This window comes from Canis lupus, chromosome 5 (genome assembly GCF_003254725.2).
Source record: "Canis lupus dingo isolate Sandy chromosome 5, ASM325472v2, whole genome shotgun sequence".
NCBI classification, from domain to species: Eukaryota; Metazoa; Chordata; class Mammalia; order Carnivora; family Canidae; genus Canis; species Canis lupus.
The window spans coordinates 16,347,550-16,367,076 of record NC_064247.1 but is presented as its reverse complement, the minus strand read 5'-3'; the positions used below and the strand labels follow the sequence as shown (position 1 = coordinate 16,367,076).

The following is a 19,527-nucleotide window of genomic DNA, read 5'->3' as shown; positions in this document are numbered from 1 at the left end:
GGAGTTAGGAAAATGTTTCTTAAAAGGATTAGCTACCATTCCTCTCTTTCCCCTCAAGAGCTTGGCAAAAATGAAATAAGTTGTCAAGGATGAGGGAAAATGAGCCCTTTTCAGACTTTGTAGGTATATGAATTGTTAAAACCTTTTTGGAGCAATTATTAAGAATTTTCAGTTAAGACTTAAAATGTGGGGGGGGGGGGGGAAGACTTAAAATGTGGGGATCCCTGGGTGACTCAGCAGTTTAGCGCCTGCCTTCAGCTCCGTGTGATCCTGGAGTCCCAGGATCAAGTCCCACATCAGGCTTCCTGCATGGAGACTGCTTCTCCCTCTGCCTCTCTCTCTATCTCTCTCATGAATAAGTAAATAAAATCTTAAAAAAATAATAAAAATAAATTTAAAAAAATACTTAAAATGTACTGTGATCTAGCAATCATATTATTATGTCTTTTCTATAGAAATGAAAGTTTTTATATGAAAGTGTAGACTTATAGAGTATTGCAGTATTGTGTATAGTTACAAAAAACTGGACTCAACTTTGATAGACTCTTTACATAGAATGGTTAGATAAATTTGATATATAAATATTATGTCATATGCTGCCATTTTTAAGTTAAATCTATGTATTTTAAGATTTATTTATTTATGAAAAAAAGAGTACATATGAGAAGGGGAGGGGCAGAAGGAGAGGAAAGAGAGAATCCAAAACAGCCTCTGTGCTGAGCACGGAGTCTGACAGGGCTTGATCCCATGACCCATGAGATCATGACCAGAACTGAAACCAAGAATCATATGCTGAACCTACTGAGCCATCTAGGTGCCCCACGTTAAATCTATATTGGCAGTATATTCACGTCAAGTGAAAAAAAGCAGGATGTAGATAATATGTATAAAATCCTCTCATTTGGAACAAATACAAAAGCAAAGAAATACAAATATGAGTATGGGTGTGTTTGTGTGAGAATAAAGATGTGAAAAAATAATACACAACAGTGAACATGTTAATTATGCATTGAGTTGGCATTGATTTGGGAGTGACTTAACTATCACTTCTCTGTTACTCCTCTTCTAACGACAAGTATAGATATTTTTGTTAAAGGAAAAAAGGATTCAGAAAAACCCCCTCACACATAATAAAGTAGAACTTTAATAAAACAAGACTGTTTTTGAAAGAAGTAATAAATTCCCACCCTATATAAGAATGCCTTTCTCAGCATTCTCAACAGGTGTTCATTTGGACTGTATCTGAACACGGATAATGGAAAGGTTATTGCTTCTCAAGATAGTAAATTCCATTTTTTAACAGTTGTGATTGTTAGAAATTCTTTCTTTTGCTGAACTGAAATCTGCTTCATTGTAACTTCCTTGCTTACATCTGAATACTGGCTTTCAGAGCTCCTCAACCCAATTCCTTCAATTCAACTTGAGTTTACTAAAGCCAGTGTGTTAATTTGTGTTAGTTGAAAATAACCTTCTGACCAAAAGAACTAATTCATTTCCTTCTTTATCTGTGTGTGACTGTAATTATGGGGGACTCAGGAGATACTAAAAGCTATCCAGGATGTAACAATAAAGCGAGAAGAAACAAAGAAGAAGATAGAGAAAGAAAAGAAGGAATTTTTGCAGAAGGAGCAGGATCTGAAAGCTGAAATCGAGAAGCTCTGTGAGAAGGGCAGAAGGTAAATGCTGCTGTTAAGAATAAAACCACTGTGTGCATGGGTATATTTGTGCATATGCATCCATTTGTGTTTGTGTTCCTAGTTTCTTTTCTTTTGGTCCAATTTTTGTTTGAGAAACAAGTGCACAAATAAAATCCTCTAATGATTTTTAGCTTTTTCGGCACCTTGTGTTAGAGCTAATAAAAAAATTTTCAGATTCAGTAATACCTTGAAATAATAGCAGCTGATTGTTGGGTCCTAAATATGATCAAGATTTTGAAATGCATCTAACACCTGGCTTCACTTGCTTGGAACCTGATTTTTTAGAACTTCAGACTGACTGTAGGAATACCTTGATTATGTTACTCAGTACTAAAACAGATTTCCAACAGTAACATTTTAAGTAAGCTTTTGGAAATAATTATTTAGTGGGTCTTTGTTCTCATCTGGGTCCTGCAGCAAGAGCAAGGTGCACATAGAATTTGGTCAGATTTTCAGTTTTCCAAGTTTCTTTTTCTTTTCTTTTCTTTTTTTTTATAGCTATCAACACCAACATTTTTTATTTTATTTATTTATTTTTTATTTATAAATTTAATTTGCCAACATATAGAATAACACCCAGTGCTCATCCCATCAAGTGCCCCCCTCAGTGCCCGTCACCTAGTCACCCCCATCCCCCGCCCACCTCCCCTTCCACAACCCCTAGTTCGTTTCCCAGAGTTAGGAGTCTGTCATGTTCTGTCTCCCTTTCTGATATTTCCCACTCATTTTTCTCTTTCCAAGTTTCTTAATACAGAAATCAAAATAGCTATGAACACCGATGGTTTTATTTAAATTCTAAAATGTGCTTTTATTTATCAAGAAAATCTTGGCCTTCTGATGAGTCAGAGCACTAAATGAAAAATAGTAAGCTCATTGGTTAGATCATTTTCGAAGTTTGAAAGATGGTAACTGTGAAAGGTCAACATGAGAAAGAACATTTGGGAAAGAGCCTAAGGACCAGTCTGTTTTGTTGAGAATCGAATGATAATGATTCAAAGGTGGATCAGTTGTCCATGATGATCCATGCATCAGCAATTATGAAGAGTGTGCTAGGAACATAGTGCTATACCTGGCATTGTTAGTGATCAAAACCTCTGCCATTCCCCATCAACCACATGGCCTCTGCCATTGTCTTCACAGGCTGTTGGGGGTGGGGAGAAGTGAAACAGAGACGTGGTACAAGCAACTTAGCAGCAGTCTTAGAAGGCAGAGGCTGGGAAGATGAGTCTATCATAATTTTAGGCTCTGTGAAAGATTTCCTTTGGATAAGTACTCTGTACTGTTTAACGGATCTCTGATCAGTTTCTCTGCTTTCTGATAGGATAAGCCCACATAGTAATTGATACTAGTAGTTTGCTGCTCATGGTCTGGAACATTCACTTGGGCTTATTTTATGTGTCACGAGTGTCAGAATGATCCTGTCATTCTTTTCGTGGAATGTGGGGTTCACTTTTCCAGAAGTAGGGAGAAAAAGTCTTCTGTGTGTATCTTTGTTCTAGCAGTGATGTAGGTTTTGTTTTGCATTGTATCATCCATAGTAACTGTGGGCACAAATATTATGGTCATTGGAGTAATCTGCTCAGTCTGCCATCACAGAGCACCACAGACAATAGGTGACTTAAACAACATAAATTTATTGTCGCACGGTTCTAAAGGCTAGAAGTCCCAAGAGTAAGATGCTAGCAGGGTTGGCTTCTGGTGAAGCCTGTCTTCTTGGCTTGCAGACACTGCTGTCTTCATGCTCTGTCTTCATATAGCCTTTCCTCTATGTGTGCGTACTCCCGAGGTCTCTCCTCTTCATGTAAGGACACTGGTCCCACTGGATTGGAGCCTTATCCTTATGATCTTACTTCCTTAAAGGTCTTATCTCCAAATACAGTCACTTTGCTGGTGAGGGCTTTCACAAATAAATTGGAGGGGATCACAATTCAGTCCATAACAGTCATATTTTCTGTCCATAGCTCTCATTCCATTAGCCAACACTGACTATCTACCGCGAGTCAGCCAACACTGACTATCTACTGTGAGCCAGACAGTATGGGCCTGGAAAATAGAAAGTCCTCAAGGAGTTTAGTGTTTAATAAGAGAAACAACAAATAAATAATTACAAACTAGCGTAATTATATCTTAAGAGTGGTGGTATGAGTGCATGTAGAGGAGGCTTGGAACCCACACTGGGCAGGGGGAGTCAGAGAGGGATTCCCAGATAAAGTGATTTCCAGAATTGAATCCTGAAAGATAAAGGGGAATATGAACACCAAATGCAATGCACGATCCTTGGTTTGATCCTGGATTAAACAAATGTACTGTAAAGAGCATTTCGGAATAAATGGGAAAGTTTGAATATGGACTACATACACAATATATACAGTATTAGTTAATATTGTATCCATGTTAAATATTTGGGATATTGTGGCTTATACTGTTGCATGATTATGTAGAAGGTTCTTATTCTTCAAGAGCTACTTGCTGAGGTTTTAGGGGCTAAGTGTTGTGATGTCTGTCATTTTCAGACGGTTCAGAGAGAGGCAAAGGGAATGTGGCACAAAGGGGGTAACAACTGATGAATCTAGATGAAGGGCACATGTTCACTATACTGTTCTATTAACTTGTCTGTTGGATTGAAACTTTCAAAGAAAGACTTACTTGGGTGGGGGTTGATAGAGGGAGGAATTAGTGGGGCAGAGAATAGGGGAAAGACGCTGCAGGGAGGTGGGGAAGAGTGACACCAGTGAAGTAGTGGGAATTACTTCACTGGCTGTGGGAATACTCGCAAAAGACTGTTCTATCGTGTGTTCAGGAGTTTGAGCTTTTCCCTGTTGAGGTACTGAAAGATTTTAAAGGAGGAAGGGTATTGGAGGATGAGATTTTCATTTTAGATAAATGACTTTGGCAGGTGGAAATTGGATGGGAGTAGTGTAGAGGACCAGTTAGGAGACTCATCTGTCAGAGCCTGCGTTAGAGTGACAGTGGCCCACACTGCAGTGGCGCCAGGTGGAAGGAGAAAACCTCACAGTGATATTGCATAAAGGTGAATTTACAGGGTGCCTGGGTGGTGCACTCGGTTAAGCATCCCACTCTGGGCTTTGGCTCAGGTCATGATTTCAGGGTTGTGAGATCAAGTCCTGTGTTGGGCTCCATGCACAGCATGGAGGCTGCTTGGAATTTCTCTCTCTCCCTCTGCTCCTGCCCACTCCCTGCTCTCTCTCTCTCTTTTCAAAAATAAATAAATCTTTTTTAAAAAAGTGAATTTACTTATTAGAAATCTGCTAAGTGCTTTGTACATGTTGAGGGTAGTCATTATGTATTCTAACATTGTAATTTCTAAAGAAGACATGCTGAGTTAACCCCCCACCAAAAAAGGAACTAATATTCAGTTTAGTCATATATTCATTGTTTTTCTCCTGGATACCTGGTTGCTTTGTCATGGACGTTATCTTGTTTTTGTGGGACACTTCCTAATATCCAACTTATATCCTTCAGGATTATTGCTGGCAGGAGGAAGATGAGACTTCCACGTGAGTGCTCTTCCAGGGCAGAACTTCTTTTTAAGATTCCTGCCTTTAATAGTGATTCATTGAGAATGGCAGCAAGTAGGACTCTTCCTCAATAAAAGATGGTGAGCTTGTGCTTTAAAGGACATCATCAATTGATTCATAGAAGTAGATTCATAACTTGGGGCAAATAGGAAAGCTGAAATATTAAGCATGATTCTTTTTTAATTTTTTAATTTTTTTAAAAGATTTTATTCATGAGAGACAGAGAGAGGCAGAGACATAGGCAGAGGGAGAAGCAGACTCCTCACAGGGAACCTGATCCGGAACTTGATCCCAGGACCCTGGGATCATACCCTACGCTAAAGGGAGATGCTCAACCACTGAACCATCCAAGCACTTCGATTCTTCTTTTTTAAAAAATGTTCTGAGCATGGGGCACCTCGGTTGTTCATTTGGTTAAGCGTCTGCCTTCAGCTCAAGGTCATGATCCTGGGGTCCTGCGATTGAGCCCCATGTTGGGCTCCCTGCTCAGTGGGGAGCCTGCTTCTCTCTCTCCCTCTACCGCTCCCCCTGCTTGTGTTATCTCTCTCCTTCTGTCAAATAAATAAATAAAATCTTGAAAAAAAAATTCTGAGCTTGCCTGATGAATTCATATGATAGAGTAATAGGTAAGTAGCTCATTGAGGGATTTATTGTTGGAGGAAGCATTTTTTAAAAAATATTTTATATATTTATGAGAGAGAGAGAGAAGGAGGAGGAGGAGCAGAGGGAGAGAGACAAGCAGACTCCACGATGGGTGCGGAGCCCCTCACAGGGTTGAGTCTGAGGACTCCAAGGTAATGACCCAAGCCGAAACCAAGAGTCAGATGCTGAACTGACAGCCACTCAGATGCTCCTGGAAGCGTTACTTTAGATGTCATATGAGTCTGTGTTAAGTTGAAATCAACAGGGTGCATGGAGACTCGTTTTGGAAATTTCTCACCAAATGCTAGCTTATCTAACTGGTGTGTGTGTAGGCCTTAGTAGCTTGCCTAACAGTCAGTACATCTGGTGAGCTTTTCTTAGGTGCAGAGCAGTGAGCCAGGCTGGTGCAACATCCTGTATCTGACCATAGCCATCGGTCCTTCCAGCAGCCTGCTTATTCCCAGCGACTCTACACTTTGACCACTCCAGGTCCTCTTTCTTGTTTGGTAACTTCACTCCATTTCCCACCAGTCATTCAGCTCCCTGGAAGCATGTCTTTCCATAGCCTGCCTGGATGCATGGTCCACTGCTCAAATTTTTCCTTTAGTGTTACCCTCAATTCCCTTTCCTCTTATTCTCAAGTCCTGGGTGAGTCAGCCACCTGACTTCTCTGTCCTTATGCGAGGCTGCTGAGTGCTGCTGGAGGCAGTCCTATAACTGTGTGTCTTGGGTCAGAATAAATGTATAGTCATTTATATGTCTAACATCACCTGGATCCTCAGGGCTACCCCGTCCTCTGAGAGCTGTCCTAAACTTTTACCTCCCTTTCTAAACTTCCTCTCTCCACCATTTTTCTCCTTAGTCCTAGCAGATTTCACTATAAAAATGGGGGCCATCAAGTGAAACTTATTTCAGTTTCCCGCCTATCAGCAGACACATCATCCTTTTCCTCTGGTCCTTGTATGTGAGTCTAAACTTTGTACCTGTATGTGAATTCAGTTTACTCTTCTATGGTTTCTCCATAAGTGGCAACACTGTGTACCCCCCTGCCTAACTGAATAACCAAGAGTTACCCGAAATTCTTATCTCTTAGCTCCTTTCCACTGCATCTACTTTTACCAAGTCCGGTACATTCTTAATATCAATTGTCCCTTGCTCTCTGTTCATGGTGCCCATGTCAGTTCAGGGTCTCATCGGTCCTATATCACTGAGGTAGACTGCAAAACTTTGCCTCTCTTCTCACCTGTCTAGTACACTGCTGCTCTCAGATCCAAGTCTGACCATGTCATTTCTCTGCTTAAAATTTGTCATAGCTCTTTATAGCTTTTAGGGTAAAGTTTCAGCTCTTTAGCTTAGTATATAAGGCCCTCAATTACCTGGTCCCTGTTAATATCCCTAGCTATACTTTTTATGGCTCCCCTGAACAACCATGAACTACTAATGAACTCACTTAAAACCCAAACTGTGATATCTGCTCTAGAAAGCCTCCCCTTCTCCCCTTCACACATCGTGACCATTTAATTTAGATGACCCTCCTCTGTACTCACTAGCATGCTGAGTTTACCCATCAACACATACCTCTGATGGTCTTTATTTACTTGAACGAGTCCCCCATCATATAATTGGTTTCTTCAGGGTACATGTTTTGATGATCTATTGCTGTGTAAAAAAAGCCATCATAAAACTTAGTATCTTAAAACAGCGTATTATTTCTCATACTTCTTTCGGTTACATCTCTGATGGACAGTCCTGCTAGTCTCCTTTAGTTATTCCTGTAGCTGTGGTCAGATGGCAGCTGGGATGGGAACGTCCAAGATGGCATCATTCATATTTCTGGCACCTTGGCTGGGACACCTTGAAGGCTGGGCCCAGCTGGGACACTGAGGGGTCTAGGCCTTTTCTCACACACTCTTTCTATGTTGTCTCAGGGCTTTTCTCTCTCCAGGTGGTCTTTCCAGCAGATGGACCAGATTTCTTACTTGGCTCAGAGCTCCCAAGAGTACAAAAGTGGAAGTTTCTAGGCTTTCCTAAGGCACAGACTTGGAACTGGCACAGTGCTATTTCTGTGGCATTCTTTTGGTTAAAATGAGTCACAGGGCCAGCTCAGATTTAGTGGTGGAGGAAGCTGCAAAGAACGTGAGCACCAGCAGGCCTGGCTCATTGGGAGGGGTCCGTATCTGGAAATCTGCTACCGCAGCAAGTAATACATGTCACTTACCTTTTTCTGCTCAATATGTGTTATCTTTTAGATATGGGGAATCCTAGAAATTCTGCCAATAAGAGTTTCTAAGGATCATTATAAGATGAGTGATGGTAGAATGAAAAGGAAATAATGGATTCTGGAGGAATTGATGCTCGATTATTTTTAGAGATTAAGACTGGGGGAGGTGTCAACACTAACTTCTGTATTGACCCTGGGTAACTATATGCTACCTGGACAATGAGTGGGAAATGAAATTCTCAAAGTTCTGAGGATAAAAGTAAGCAATTTGATGACTTGAGACATGTAAGTAAAAATCCTCAGTCGGCCATTGGATTTGGGACACTTGATGAGAAGAGATACTCTGTCTTGATTTGGAGTTGACTGTGTAGAAGTGATAGTTACAACACTGGAAGTGGGTTTTCTGTGGGAAAAAGTTCGAAGCAGGGCTCAGTTCTGAACGTTTGAGGCACATCAACAGTTTGGGAGTACAAAGAGAAAGGAAAGATAGAGGAAAAGGAAACAGCTTAGAATAGTAGTATGGGGCTTCAAAGGGGAGAGTGTGTAACAGTGTCGGAAACTGCAGGGAAGGACCTGAGAACCAGGTCTGAGTAAAGGCCATTGATAATTACCGAGTGTAACCAACAGGCATTTGTAGGCAGAGGAATTAAATTACTGGATTTACTTTTCCTCCAGTATTTTATTATGAAAAATTTTGAACAGTAGGAGAAGCTGGAAGTATTATACATTAACACTCATGCCCTAGATTTAACAATTAACATTCTGCTACATTTATTTTAGCAGTATCTTTCCACCCCCCTATCCGCTCGTCAGTCCACTATCCGTTAGTCAGTCCATCTTTTTTTTCTTTTTGATGCGTGTCAGAGTAAGTTGCAGTCATCAGTAACTTCACCTGTAAATCCATAAACATGCGTATCATTATTTAGAGTTATATATCATTCATGTTTCCTTTTTTGGTAATAAAATGTATATGCAGTTAAATACATAAATCTTACGTGTACTCTTCCATGAGTTTTGACCATTGTGTGTGCTTGTCTAATTCAAACCCCATTAACATACAGAGAGTACTACCATTAAACCAGATGGTGTCCCTGTACACTTTCCCAGTCTTTTCTTGTCCCATCTTTCAAAGGCAACCACTGTACTGATTTTTCTCATCATAAATTGATTTTGCATGTTCTAGAGTGTCACATAAATGAAATCATACAGTATATACTCTTTTTTTAGGACTTCTTGCATTTAGCCTAATATTTCTACATTCACTCATGTCTCTTTATTATCAAATAGTATTCCTTTTGTTAATCTACTGTAGTTTACCCATTGTCCTTTGAGGGGCATATAATGGTTTCCAGATTTTGACTGTTATGAATAAAGCTGCTGTTAACAGTCAAGTATGTCTTTGTGTGAGCATATACTTTTATTTCTCTTGCGTAAATTTCTAGGAGTAGAATCACCAGGTTGTAGGGTGGGTATATGTTTAGTTTTATATGAAACTGAGAGATATATTTCCCAAGTGGATATACCTTTTTAACACTCTGCCTACAAGGTATGAGAATTCTGGTGGTTTCATATCCTTGTCATTTAAATGGTTGTATTTCATTGTGGTTTTATTTTGGCATTTCCCTCATTATTAATGCTGCTGATCACTTTTTCTTTGTGCTTATTGGCCATGCATGTGTCTGTTTTTGTGAAGTATCCTCTTAGATTTTTGCCCCCTCCCCCTTTTTTGGGGTGATTCTAAAAATTCATTGCATATTGCAAATATAAAGCCCTTTGTCAGTTATATATTTTGTGAAAATGTCCTTCCACTCTCTGAATTAGCTATTCATTTTTAATTGTATCTTTTGATAAACAGAAGTTTTATTTTTAAGGCTAATTTATTAAGTTTTCTTTTATAGTTATTACATTCTTTGTCCTAAGAAACCTTTGCCTACCCTGAAGTAGCAAAGATGTTCTCCTCCGTTGTCTTATGGAAACATATCATTTTAACTTTCATCGTTATGGTCCGTCTCAGGGTAATTTTTGTGGTCCGTCTCAAGGTAATTTTTGTGCATGGAGAGAATTAGGAGTTGAGGTTCATTTTTTTTGAGGTTCATGTGCCTATGCAGTTCCAGCACTATGTGTTGAAGAGACTTTCCTTTCCCCAATTGGATTGTTTGACATCTTTGCCAAAAACCAAATGACAGTATGAGTCATTTGTATAAATAGTAGATCTATTTCTGAATACTATCCTCTTGCTTCGATATATTTGTCTATCTATGCCACATCATGCTGTTGTGATTATTATGGCTTTATAGTAAGTCATGGTCAGAGAATATAAGGTCTGCTTTTTTTTTTTCCAAGGTTGCTTTGGATTTTGCACTACTTTTAGGTCCTTTGTACTACCACATATATTTGAGAAACAACTTCCCAGTGTCTACAAAAACAAAACTGAAACTGGTGAGGCATGGTTCCTTTGAATCTGTAGATCAATTTGGAGAAATTGACATCTTAATAGTATTGAGCCCTCTAAAGAAATTTATTCCTAAATATTTTATGTTCTTTGACACTATTTAAGTAGAATTAAATTTTCAAAAAAATTTCCAGGGGATCCCTGGGTGGCTCAGTGGTTTGGCGCCTGCCTTTGGCCCAGGGCGTGATCCTGGAGTCCTGGGATCGAGTCCCACATCGGGCTCCCTGCGTGGAGCCTGCTTCTCCCTCTGTCTGTGTCTCTGACTCTCTGTCTGTGTCTCTCATGAATAAATAAATAAAAATAAAAATAAATATTTCCAACCATTTCTTGCTAGTATATAAAAATACAATTTATTTTGTGTATTAACCTTGTACCTCCTACTTTGCTAAGTTTACATGTTTGTGTCTTAGTTGTTTTGTAGATTCCTTAAGATTTTCTACATAAACAATTACAACTTCTGTGAATATACAGTTTTATTTCTTCCTTTCAAATCTTAAGCCTTTTCTCTTGTAAACATTATTGCACTGGTTAGGACCTCCAGTACACTGTTGAATAGAAGTGGTAGAGTAGACATACCTTGTTTCTGCTCCTAGGGGGAAATGTTTAGTATTTTACCAGTAAGTGTATTGATAGCTATAGCTTCTTTGTACATGCCCTCTATCAAATTGGGGAAGTTCTCTTCTGTTTCTGACACTTCTTAAGGTTTTTAGTTTTGTCAAATAGTTTTTCTGCACCTATTAAAATTAGCAAATAGTTTTTCTCCTTTATTCTGTTAATATGGTGAATTACATTGATTTATTTTCAAATGTTAAGCCAGTTGTCCATTCTTGGGATAAACCTTCTTGGACAAGATATGTTATTGTTTTCATTTATTGCTAGATTTGACTTGCTATTATTTTTTAGGGATAGTTGTATCTATAGTTATTGAGGAATATTATTCTTTTTTTATTTTTAAAAGTGTGGTTATATCGGTTGTTGGGCTGATGTTAAAAATCTCTGATTATGGACCTTTTTCTTTTTCCTTTTAATTCTATGAATTTTTGTTTTGTTTTTAAAGATTTTATTTATTTATTCATGAGAGACACAGGGAGAGAGACAGAGGCAGAGACACAGGCAGAGGGAGCCTGGTGTGGGGTTCGATCGTGGGTCTCCAGGATCAAGCCCTGGGTTGAAGGCAGGGCTAAACTGCTGAGCCACCAGGGCTGCCCAATTTTTGTTATATTTTGAAGCTGTATGTTAGATACATGTACATTTATGATCATTATATATTCTTGATGAATTGGCCATTTTATCATTATGAAATGTCTCTCTTTATCTTTGTCATGTTCTTTATGTTAAGGTTTACTTTATGTGATATTAATATAGATACTGCAATCTTCTTATGCATATTTTTTTATATGGAGTATATTTTTCCATTGTTCATCTTCAACCTATCTACATTTTTATGTTTCATAAAGAGAGCATATAATTGGACCTTTCTTTTTGATCTGTTCTGACAAGCTGCCTTTTAATTACAGACTTTAATCAGTTTATATTTAATGTAATTATTGATATGGTTACATTAGGTGTACTCTTTTACTATGTAAATTGAATATTCTTGAATTTTTCTTTTTTAGAATTTTATTTTAATTTGGCCTTTCCTTCCCCAAATACACATCTGTTACATTAACGTACTGGCAACATTTGTTATAAAGAATAATTACATGCCTGCTGCTTATTTTGTATTAGAAAGACTTGTAATTTTGGGGGGGTAAGATATTTTTCCAGAGCCTTAATTGTAGAAAACTTAGAATTATTATCCCTTAGATTTTTTTTTTATTTTTATTTTTATTTTTATTTTTTTATTTTTATTTTTTTTAAATTTTTATTTATTTATGCTAGTCACAGAGAGAGAGAGAGAGAGGCAGAGACACAGGCAGAGGGAGAAGCAGGCTCCATGCACCGGGAGCCCGACGTGGGATTCGATCCCGGGCCTCCAGGATCGCGCCCTGGGCCAAAGGCAGGCGCTAAACCGCTGCGCCACCCAGGGATCCCAGATTTTTTTTTTTTTTAAATAAATTTTTTTTTTTAATTTATTTATGATAGGCACACAGTGAGAGAGAGAGAGGCAGAGACACAGGCAGAGGGAGAAGCAGGCTCCATGCACCGGGAGCCCGACGTGGGATTCGATCCCGGGTCTCCAGGATCGCGCCCTGGGCCAAAGGCAGGCGCCAAACCGCTGCGCCATCCAGGGATCCCCCCTTAGATTTTTAAACAATCAAAAATTTTTAGATATAATATATATATCAACAAAAGGCACTTATTTTAAGTTGCATATAGATAAAGTTTTACAAACTAAATATGCATGTAAACACTAACACAATGAAGGTATAGCACATACCCTTTACCCTAAAGTGTTCCATGTTCCTAGTCTTTTTTTTTTTTTTTTTTCCATGTTCCTTCTCAATCTCTGGCCTTCCCCCCAGTTCCCGAGTAAACACTTTGTCACTGTAGATTACATTTACTGTTTCTAGAAATTTATGTCTAGCTTCTTTCACTCAATATATTTTAAGGAATCATCCTGGATGTTGTCATGGATATGAAATATATCAATAGTTTATTCTTTTTCTTTTTTTTAAGATATTTATTTTCTTAGAGCAGTTTTAGGTTTACAACAAAATTAAAAGGGAGGTACAGAGATTTCCCATATGCCCCATCCCCCCCACATGCATAGCCTCCCATTATCAACATAACTCACCAGAATGTCCCCCAAAATGGGACATTTTTTACCAAGGGTGAACCTATCCATAGTCCACAGTTTACCTTAGGGTTCACTCTTGGTGTTACACATTCTGTGGGTTTGGACAAATGTATAACATATATCCATCATTATAATATGATACAGAGATTTTTTTCACTACCCTAGAAATCCCCTGTGTTCTACCTATTTACGTCCCCCTCAGAGCCTTCCCCTACCAACCACCACTGATCTTGTTACTGTCTCCATAGTTTTGCTTTTTCCAGAATGTTGTATAATTGGAATCACACAGTATGTAGTTATCTAAAATTGGCTTCTTTCACTTAGTAATATGCATTTGAGATTCCTCCATATCTTTTCATGGCTTGATAGCTCATTTATTTTTACTCCTGAACAATATTCCATTGTCAGGATATACCACAGATTTTTTTTTTTAGCCATTCATCTACCAGTGGACATCTTGATTGCTTTTAGGTTTTGGCAGTTATGAATAAACATAAACATGCTGCTGTAAACATCCATGTGTAGTTTTTATATAGACCTAAGTTTTCAACTCCTTTTTTTTTTTTTTAAGATTTACTTATTTATGATAGACATAGAGAGAGAGAGCAGAGACAGAGGAGGAGGGAGAAGCAGGCTCCATGCTGGGAGCCCGATGTGGGACTCCATCCCGGGACTCCAGGATCACGCCCTGGGCCAAAGGCAGGCGCTCAACTGCTGGGCCAGCCAGGGATCCCCCCCCCCCTTTTTTTTTAAGATTTTATTTATCTATTCATGAGAGACAGAGAGAGAGAGGCAGAGACACAGGCAGAGGGAGAAGCAGGCTCCATGCAGGGAGCCCGACATGAGACTCGATCCCAGGTCTCTAGGCTGGGCCAGAGCCCCCCGGGCTGCCCCTCAACTCCTTTAGTAAATACCAAGGAGTGTAGTTGCTGGATAAGAGTAGGATTAGTTTTATAAGATACCAACAAACTGCATTCTAAAGTGGCCACACCATTTTGCATTCCCACCAGCAGGTATGAGGGTTATTGTTGCTCACATTCTTGTCAGCATTTGGTGGTGTCAGTTTTGGCCATTCTAATAGATGTGTAGTGGTATCTCATTGCTCTTTTAATTTGCATTTTTCTGATGACAACTGGTATGGAGCATTTTTTCATATGTTTATTTGCCATCTGTATATTTTCTTTGGTGAGGTGTCTGTTAAGGACATTGGCCCATGTTTTAATCAGGTTGTTTATTTTCTTATTGTTGAGTTTTAAGGGTTCTTTGTGTATTGAACAGTCTTTTATTAGATGTATCTATCATAAATTCCCAGTCTGTGGTTTGTCTTCTAATTCTTTTGATATTATCTTTTGAAGAACAGCAGTTCTCAATTTTTAAAAAGATTTATTTATTTGAGAGAGATAGAGCATGTGTAAAACCAAAACCAAGAGTTCAATGCTCAACTCGCTGCACCACCCAGGTGCCCCCAGAAGTTCTTAACCTAACAAAGTCTACTTTGTCAGTGATCTCTTTCATGAATTGTGTCTTTGGTTTGTATCTAAGAAGGAATCACCATACCTAGGTTTAACTAGGTTTTTTGAGTTACTTTTTGTTAAAAGTGTAAGGTCTGTTTTTAGATTGATTTTTCTTTTGCATGTGGTTGTCCAATTCTTTTAGCACCATTTGTTGAAGAAACGTTTATTTATTTATTTTTAAGATTTTATTGAATTATTCATAGAGACAGAGAGAGAGAGAGAGGCAGAGACACAGGCAGAGGGAGAAGCAGGTTCCATGCAGAGAGCCCGACGTGGGACTCAATCCAGGGTCTCCAGGATCATGCCCTGGGCTGCAGGCGGCGCTAAACTGCTGCGCCACCGGGGCTGCCCTGTTGAAGAAACTTTTTGCTTCATTTTATCCCTTCACTCCTTTGTCAAGGATTAGTTGGTTATATTCATGAGGGTCTGCAATAGGCTCTTTATTGATCTATTTGTCTGTTCTTTTGCCATTATCACGTTGTATTTGATTACTATAGCTTTATAGAAAATCTTTTTTTTTTTAAGATTTTATTTATTTATTCATGAGAGACAGAGAGAGAGGCAGAGACAGAGGCAGATGGAGAAGCAGGCTCCCCACAAGGAGCCCGATGTGGGACTCGATTCCAGCATCCTGGGATCACGCCCTGGGCCAAAGGCAGATGCTCAACCGCTGAGCCACCCAGGTATCACTATAGAAAGTCTTAAAATCTGGTATCATCAGTCCTCCAATCTGGTTCTTTTCTTTTAGTGTTGTGATGGTTAATCTAGTTCTTTTGCCTTCCATATAAACTTTAGAGTCACTTTGTTGACATCCATAAAATAACTTGCTGAGATTTGGATTGGGATTGCATTGAATTTCTAGATCAAGTTGAGAAGAATGGACATCTTGATAATACTGAGTTTTCCTATCCCTGAACATGGAATATCTCTCCATTTATTTAGTTCTTTTTTTATTTTATTCATCAGTTTTATAGTTTACCTCATATAAATCTTAGACATTTAAAAAATTCCTAAGTATTTCATTTTGAGGAGGTGCTAATGTAAATGATATTCTGTCTTTAATGTAAAATTCTAGTTGCTCATTGATAGTATAGAGAAATGCAATTGACTTTTTTATATTAATCTTGTATCCTTCAACCTTACTTTAATCTCTTATTTGTTCAAGGAATATAGATAATCATGCCATCTGCAAAGATATTTTTGTTTTCCAACCTATATGCCTTTAATATCCTTTTCTTTCTTTTTTTTTTAATATCCTTTTCTTACCTTATTGTATTCTTCCAGTATGATATTGATGAGTGGTGAGATGGACATTTTGTTTTATACCTGGTCTTAATGGGAAAGCTTCAGGTTTCTCACCATTAAGTATATTAGCTGTCAGCTTTTTGCAGATAGTCTTTATCAAGTTGAGAAGATTCCCCGCTATTTCTAGTTTACTGAAAGTTTTTATCATGAATGTTGGATTTTGTCAAATGCTTTTTTTTTTTTTATAGAATCTGTGATTTTTCTTTTTTAGTGTTCTGATGTGTCGGATTATATTAATTGATATTTGAATATTGAACTAGCTTGCATCCCTAAGATAAATTCCACTTGGTCATGATTTAAATTCTTTTTATATTTTTTTAGATTTGATTTGCTAATATTTTGTTGTGGATTTTTGCATCTTATGTTCATGAGAGATATTGGTGTGTGGTTTTCTCTTCTTCTTATGTCTTTGTCTGGTTTTGGTATTAGGATCATGTTGGCCTGATAGAATGAGCTAGGAAATAGTCTGCTTCTTTCTTTTGAAGGAGATTGTAGAGAATTAGTATATATTTTTTTCCTGTTTTTTAGTTTTTTAGTTGTTGTTGTTTTTTTTTTTTTAAGATTTATTTATTTATTTGACAGAGATCACAAGCCAGGGGAGTAGCAGGCAGAGGGAGAGGAAAAAAGCAGGCTCCCCACAGTGTAGGGAGCCCAACACAGGGCTTGATCCCAGGACCCTGGGATCATGACCTGAGTGAAGACGCTTAACCAGCTGAGCCACCTAAGTGCCCCTGGGTTGTTTTTTTTTTTTTTTTTTAAGTAATCTCCAATCCCAATGTGAGGCTCAAACTCATAACCCTGAAATCAAGAGTCACATGCTCCACCAACTGAACCAGCCAGGTGCCCTGATCCAGTTTTTTCTTTAATGTTTGGTAGTATTTACCAGTGAATCCTCTGAGCCTGGTGCTTTTTATTTTGGAAGGTTATTAATTATTGATTTTTTAATAGATATAGGCATTCATTCCTTTTTAATGCAGAGTTGTAGTCCATTGTGTGAATATCTCTGTACAGTTGTTCTAATATAAACTGGCTCCTGTTCTTCCTAGTGAGAAGTTAGTGACTATTCATATTGTTATTTTCACCTATGTATTGTGTCATTTTTTCCTATAGCTTCTTGCAAGATTTTCTTTTTTTAAGATTTTATTTATTTATTCATTAGAGACACAAGAGAGAAACGCAGAGACATAGGCAGAGGGAGAAGCAGCCTCCATGCAGGGAGCCTAATGTGGGACTGGATCCCAGGACTCCAGGATCATGCCCTGAGCCAAAGGCAGATGCTTAACAGCTGAGCCACCCAGGTGTCCCCAAGATTTTTTATCTTTAGTTTTTCAGCAGTGTGACTTTGATCTGCCCAGGTGTGATATTCTTATTTTTTCTATTTGGGATTCTCTGAGCTTTTTAATCTCCATAGCTTTTTAATCTCTGAGCTTTATAATCTCTATAAAATTTCTTTCCTCAAATTTTGTGAAATTTTCTGACAATTTGTACATAATTTTTTGTCTTATTCCTTTCTTTCTTTCTGGGACTCTGCTTTTGCATATGTTAGACCCATTGATATTGTTCTGTAGCTCATGGAGGTTCTGTTCATTTCTTTACTATCTTTTTCACACTATTCCTCATACTAGGTAACTTCTATTGATGTGTCTTCAAGTTCAGTTATTCCCTCTTGTATCATTTCTGCTCTGTTGTTAAGCCCCTGCAACAAATTTCATATTTGTCATGCAATGAATTTCATATTTCTAGTATTGTATTTTTCAGATCTGTCACTTGAATTTGTTTCTTTTTTATAGTTTCCCTGCTGAAAATTCCTATTTTTGCACTCCTTGAGAACATATTTTTTATGTCCTTTGTGTAAATTAGATACTTTAAAATCTTTGCCTGCTAATTCCAGCATCTTGGTGACCTTGAAGTTCTTGTTCATTGAGTTTCTTTTTTTTTATTGACCAGGCATTGGAATCAGGAGAATTATCCTAAATAAGAAACCAGCATAAAAGCTACACATTGTCTATTTACATGAAGTTCTAGGATAGACAGACCTATAGTGAGAGAAAGCAGATCAATGATTGTCAGTGGCTCAGGGTAGAGGGAAGAAGTTGATTGCCATATTAGTAAATGTTCAGGCTTTGCAAACTATATAGTCTCTTTCACAACTACTCAACTCTTGTTATAGCATGAAAGCGGCCATGAACTATACGTAAAATGAGCATAACTGTGTTCCCCAAAAATCTTTACTTACAAAAATACGTGGCAGCCTAAATTTGACCCACAAGCATAGTTTGCCAAACGCTGCTCTCGACATTGGGTCATGTTTCCTGTTTCTTTGTATTTTGGTGATTTATGGTTGAATGCTGACTATCGTAAATAGTACCTTGTAGAGACTCTGGATTTTGTTCTATTTCTCAAAAAAATCTTGATTTTTTATTTTTATTTTTATTTATTATTATTTTTTTTTAATTTATTTTTTATTGGTGTTCAATTTACCAACATACAGAATAACCCCCAGCACCCATCACCCATTCACTCCCACCCCCCACCCGCCTCCCCTTCTACCACCCCTAGTTCGTTTCCCAGAGTTAGGAGTCTTTATGTTCTGTCTCCCTTTCTGATATTTCCCACACATTTCTTCTCCCTTCCCTTATATTCCCTTTCACTATTATTTATATTCCCCAAATGAATGAGAACATATAATGTTTGTCCTTCTCCGATTGACTTACTTCACTCAGCATAATACCCTCCAGTTCCATCCACGTTGAAGCAAATAGTGGGTATTTGTCATTTCTAATGGCTGAGGAATATTCCATTGTATACATAAACCACATCTTCTTTATCCACTCATCTTTCGATGGACACCGAGGCTCCTTCCACAGTTTGGCTATTGTGGCCATTGCTGCTATAAACATCGGGGTGCAGGTGTCCCGGCGTTTCATTGCATCTGTATCTTTGGGGTAAATCCCCAGCAGTGCAATTGCTGGGTCGTAGGGCAGGTCTATTTTTAACTCTTTGAGGAACCTCCATACAGTTTTCCAGAGTGGCTGTACCAGTTCACATTCCCACCAACAGTGTAAGAGGGTTCCCTTTTCTCCGCATCCTCTCCAACATTTGTGGTTTCCTGCCTTGTTAATTTTCCCCATTCTCACTGGTGTGAGGTGGTATCTCATTGTGGTTTTGATTTGTATTTCCCTGATGGCAAGTGATGCAGAGCATTTTCTCATATGCATGTTGGCCATGTCTGTGTCTTCCTCTGTGAGATTTCTCTTCATGTCTTTTGCCCATTTCATGATTGGATTGTTTGTTTCTTTGGTATTGAGTTTAGTAAGTTCTTTATAGATCTTGGAAACTAGCCCTTTATCTGATAGGTCATTTGCAAATATCTTCTCCCATTCTGTAGGTTGTCTTTTAGTTTTGTTGACTGTATCC

At 38.3% G+C, this 19,527-nt stretch overlaps 1 protein-coding gene across 3 annotated transcripts in view; it reads left to right on the top strand.

The window, feature by feature from the left end:
* Positions 1 to 19,527, top strand: part of RNF214 (ring finger protein 214) — a 46,141-nt gene that overhangs the window by 11,799 nt on the left and 14,815 nt on the right. For all 3 annotated transcript variants that reach the window (XM_025465391.3, XM_025465390.3, XM_025465389.3), the window contains exon 6: positions 1,537 to 1,676. In XM_025465391.3, the coding sequence (XP_025321176.1) occupies positions 1,537 to 1,676 (140 nt within the window). The remainder of the gene's footprint in view (positions 1 to 1,536; positions 1,677 to 19,527) is intronic.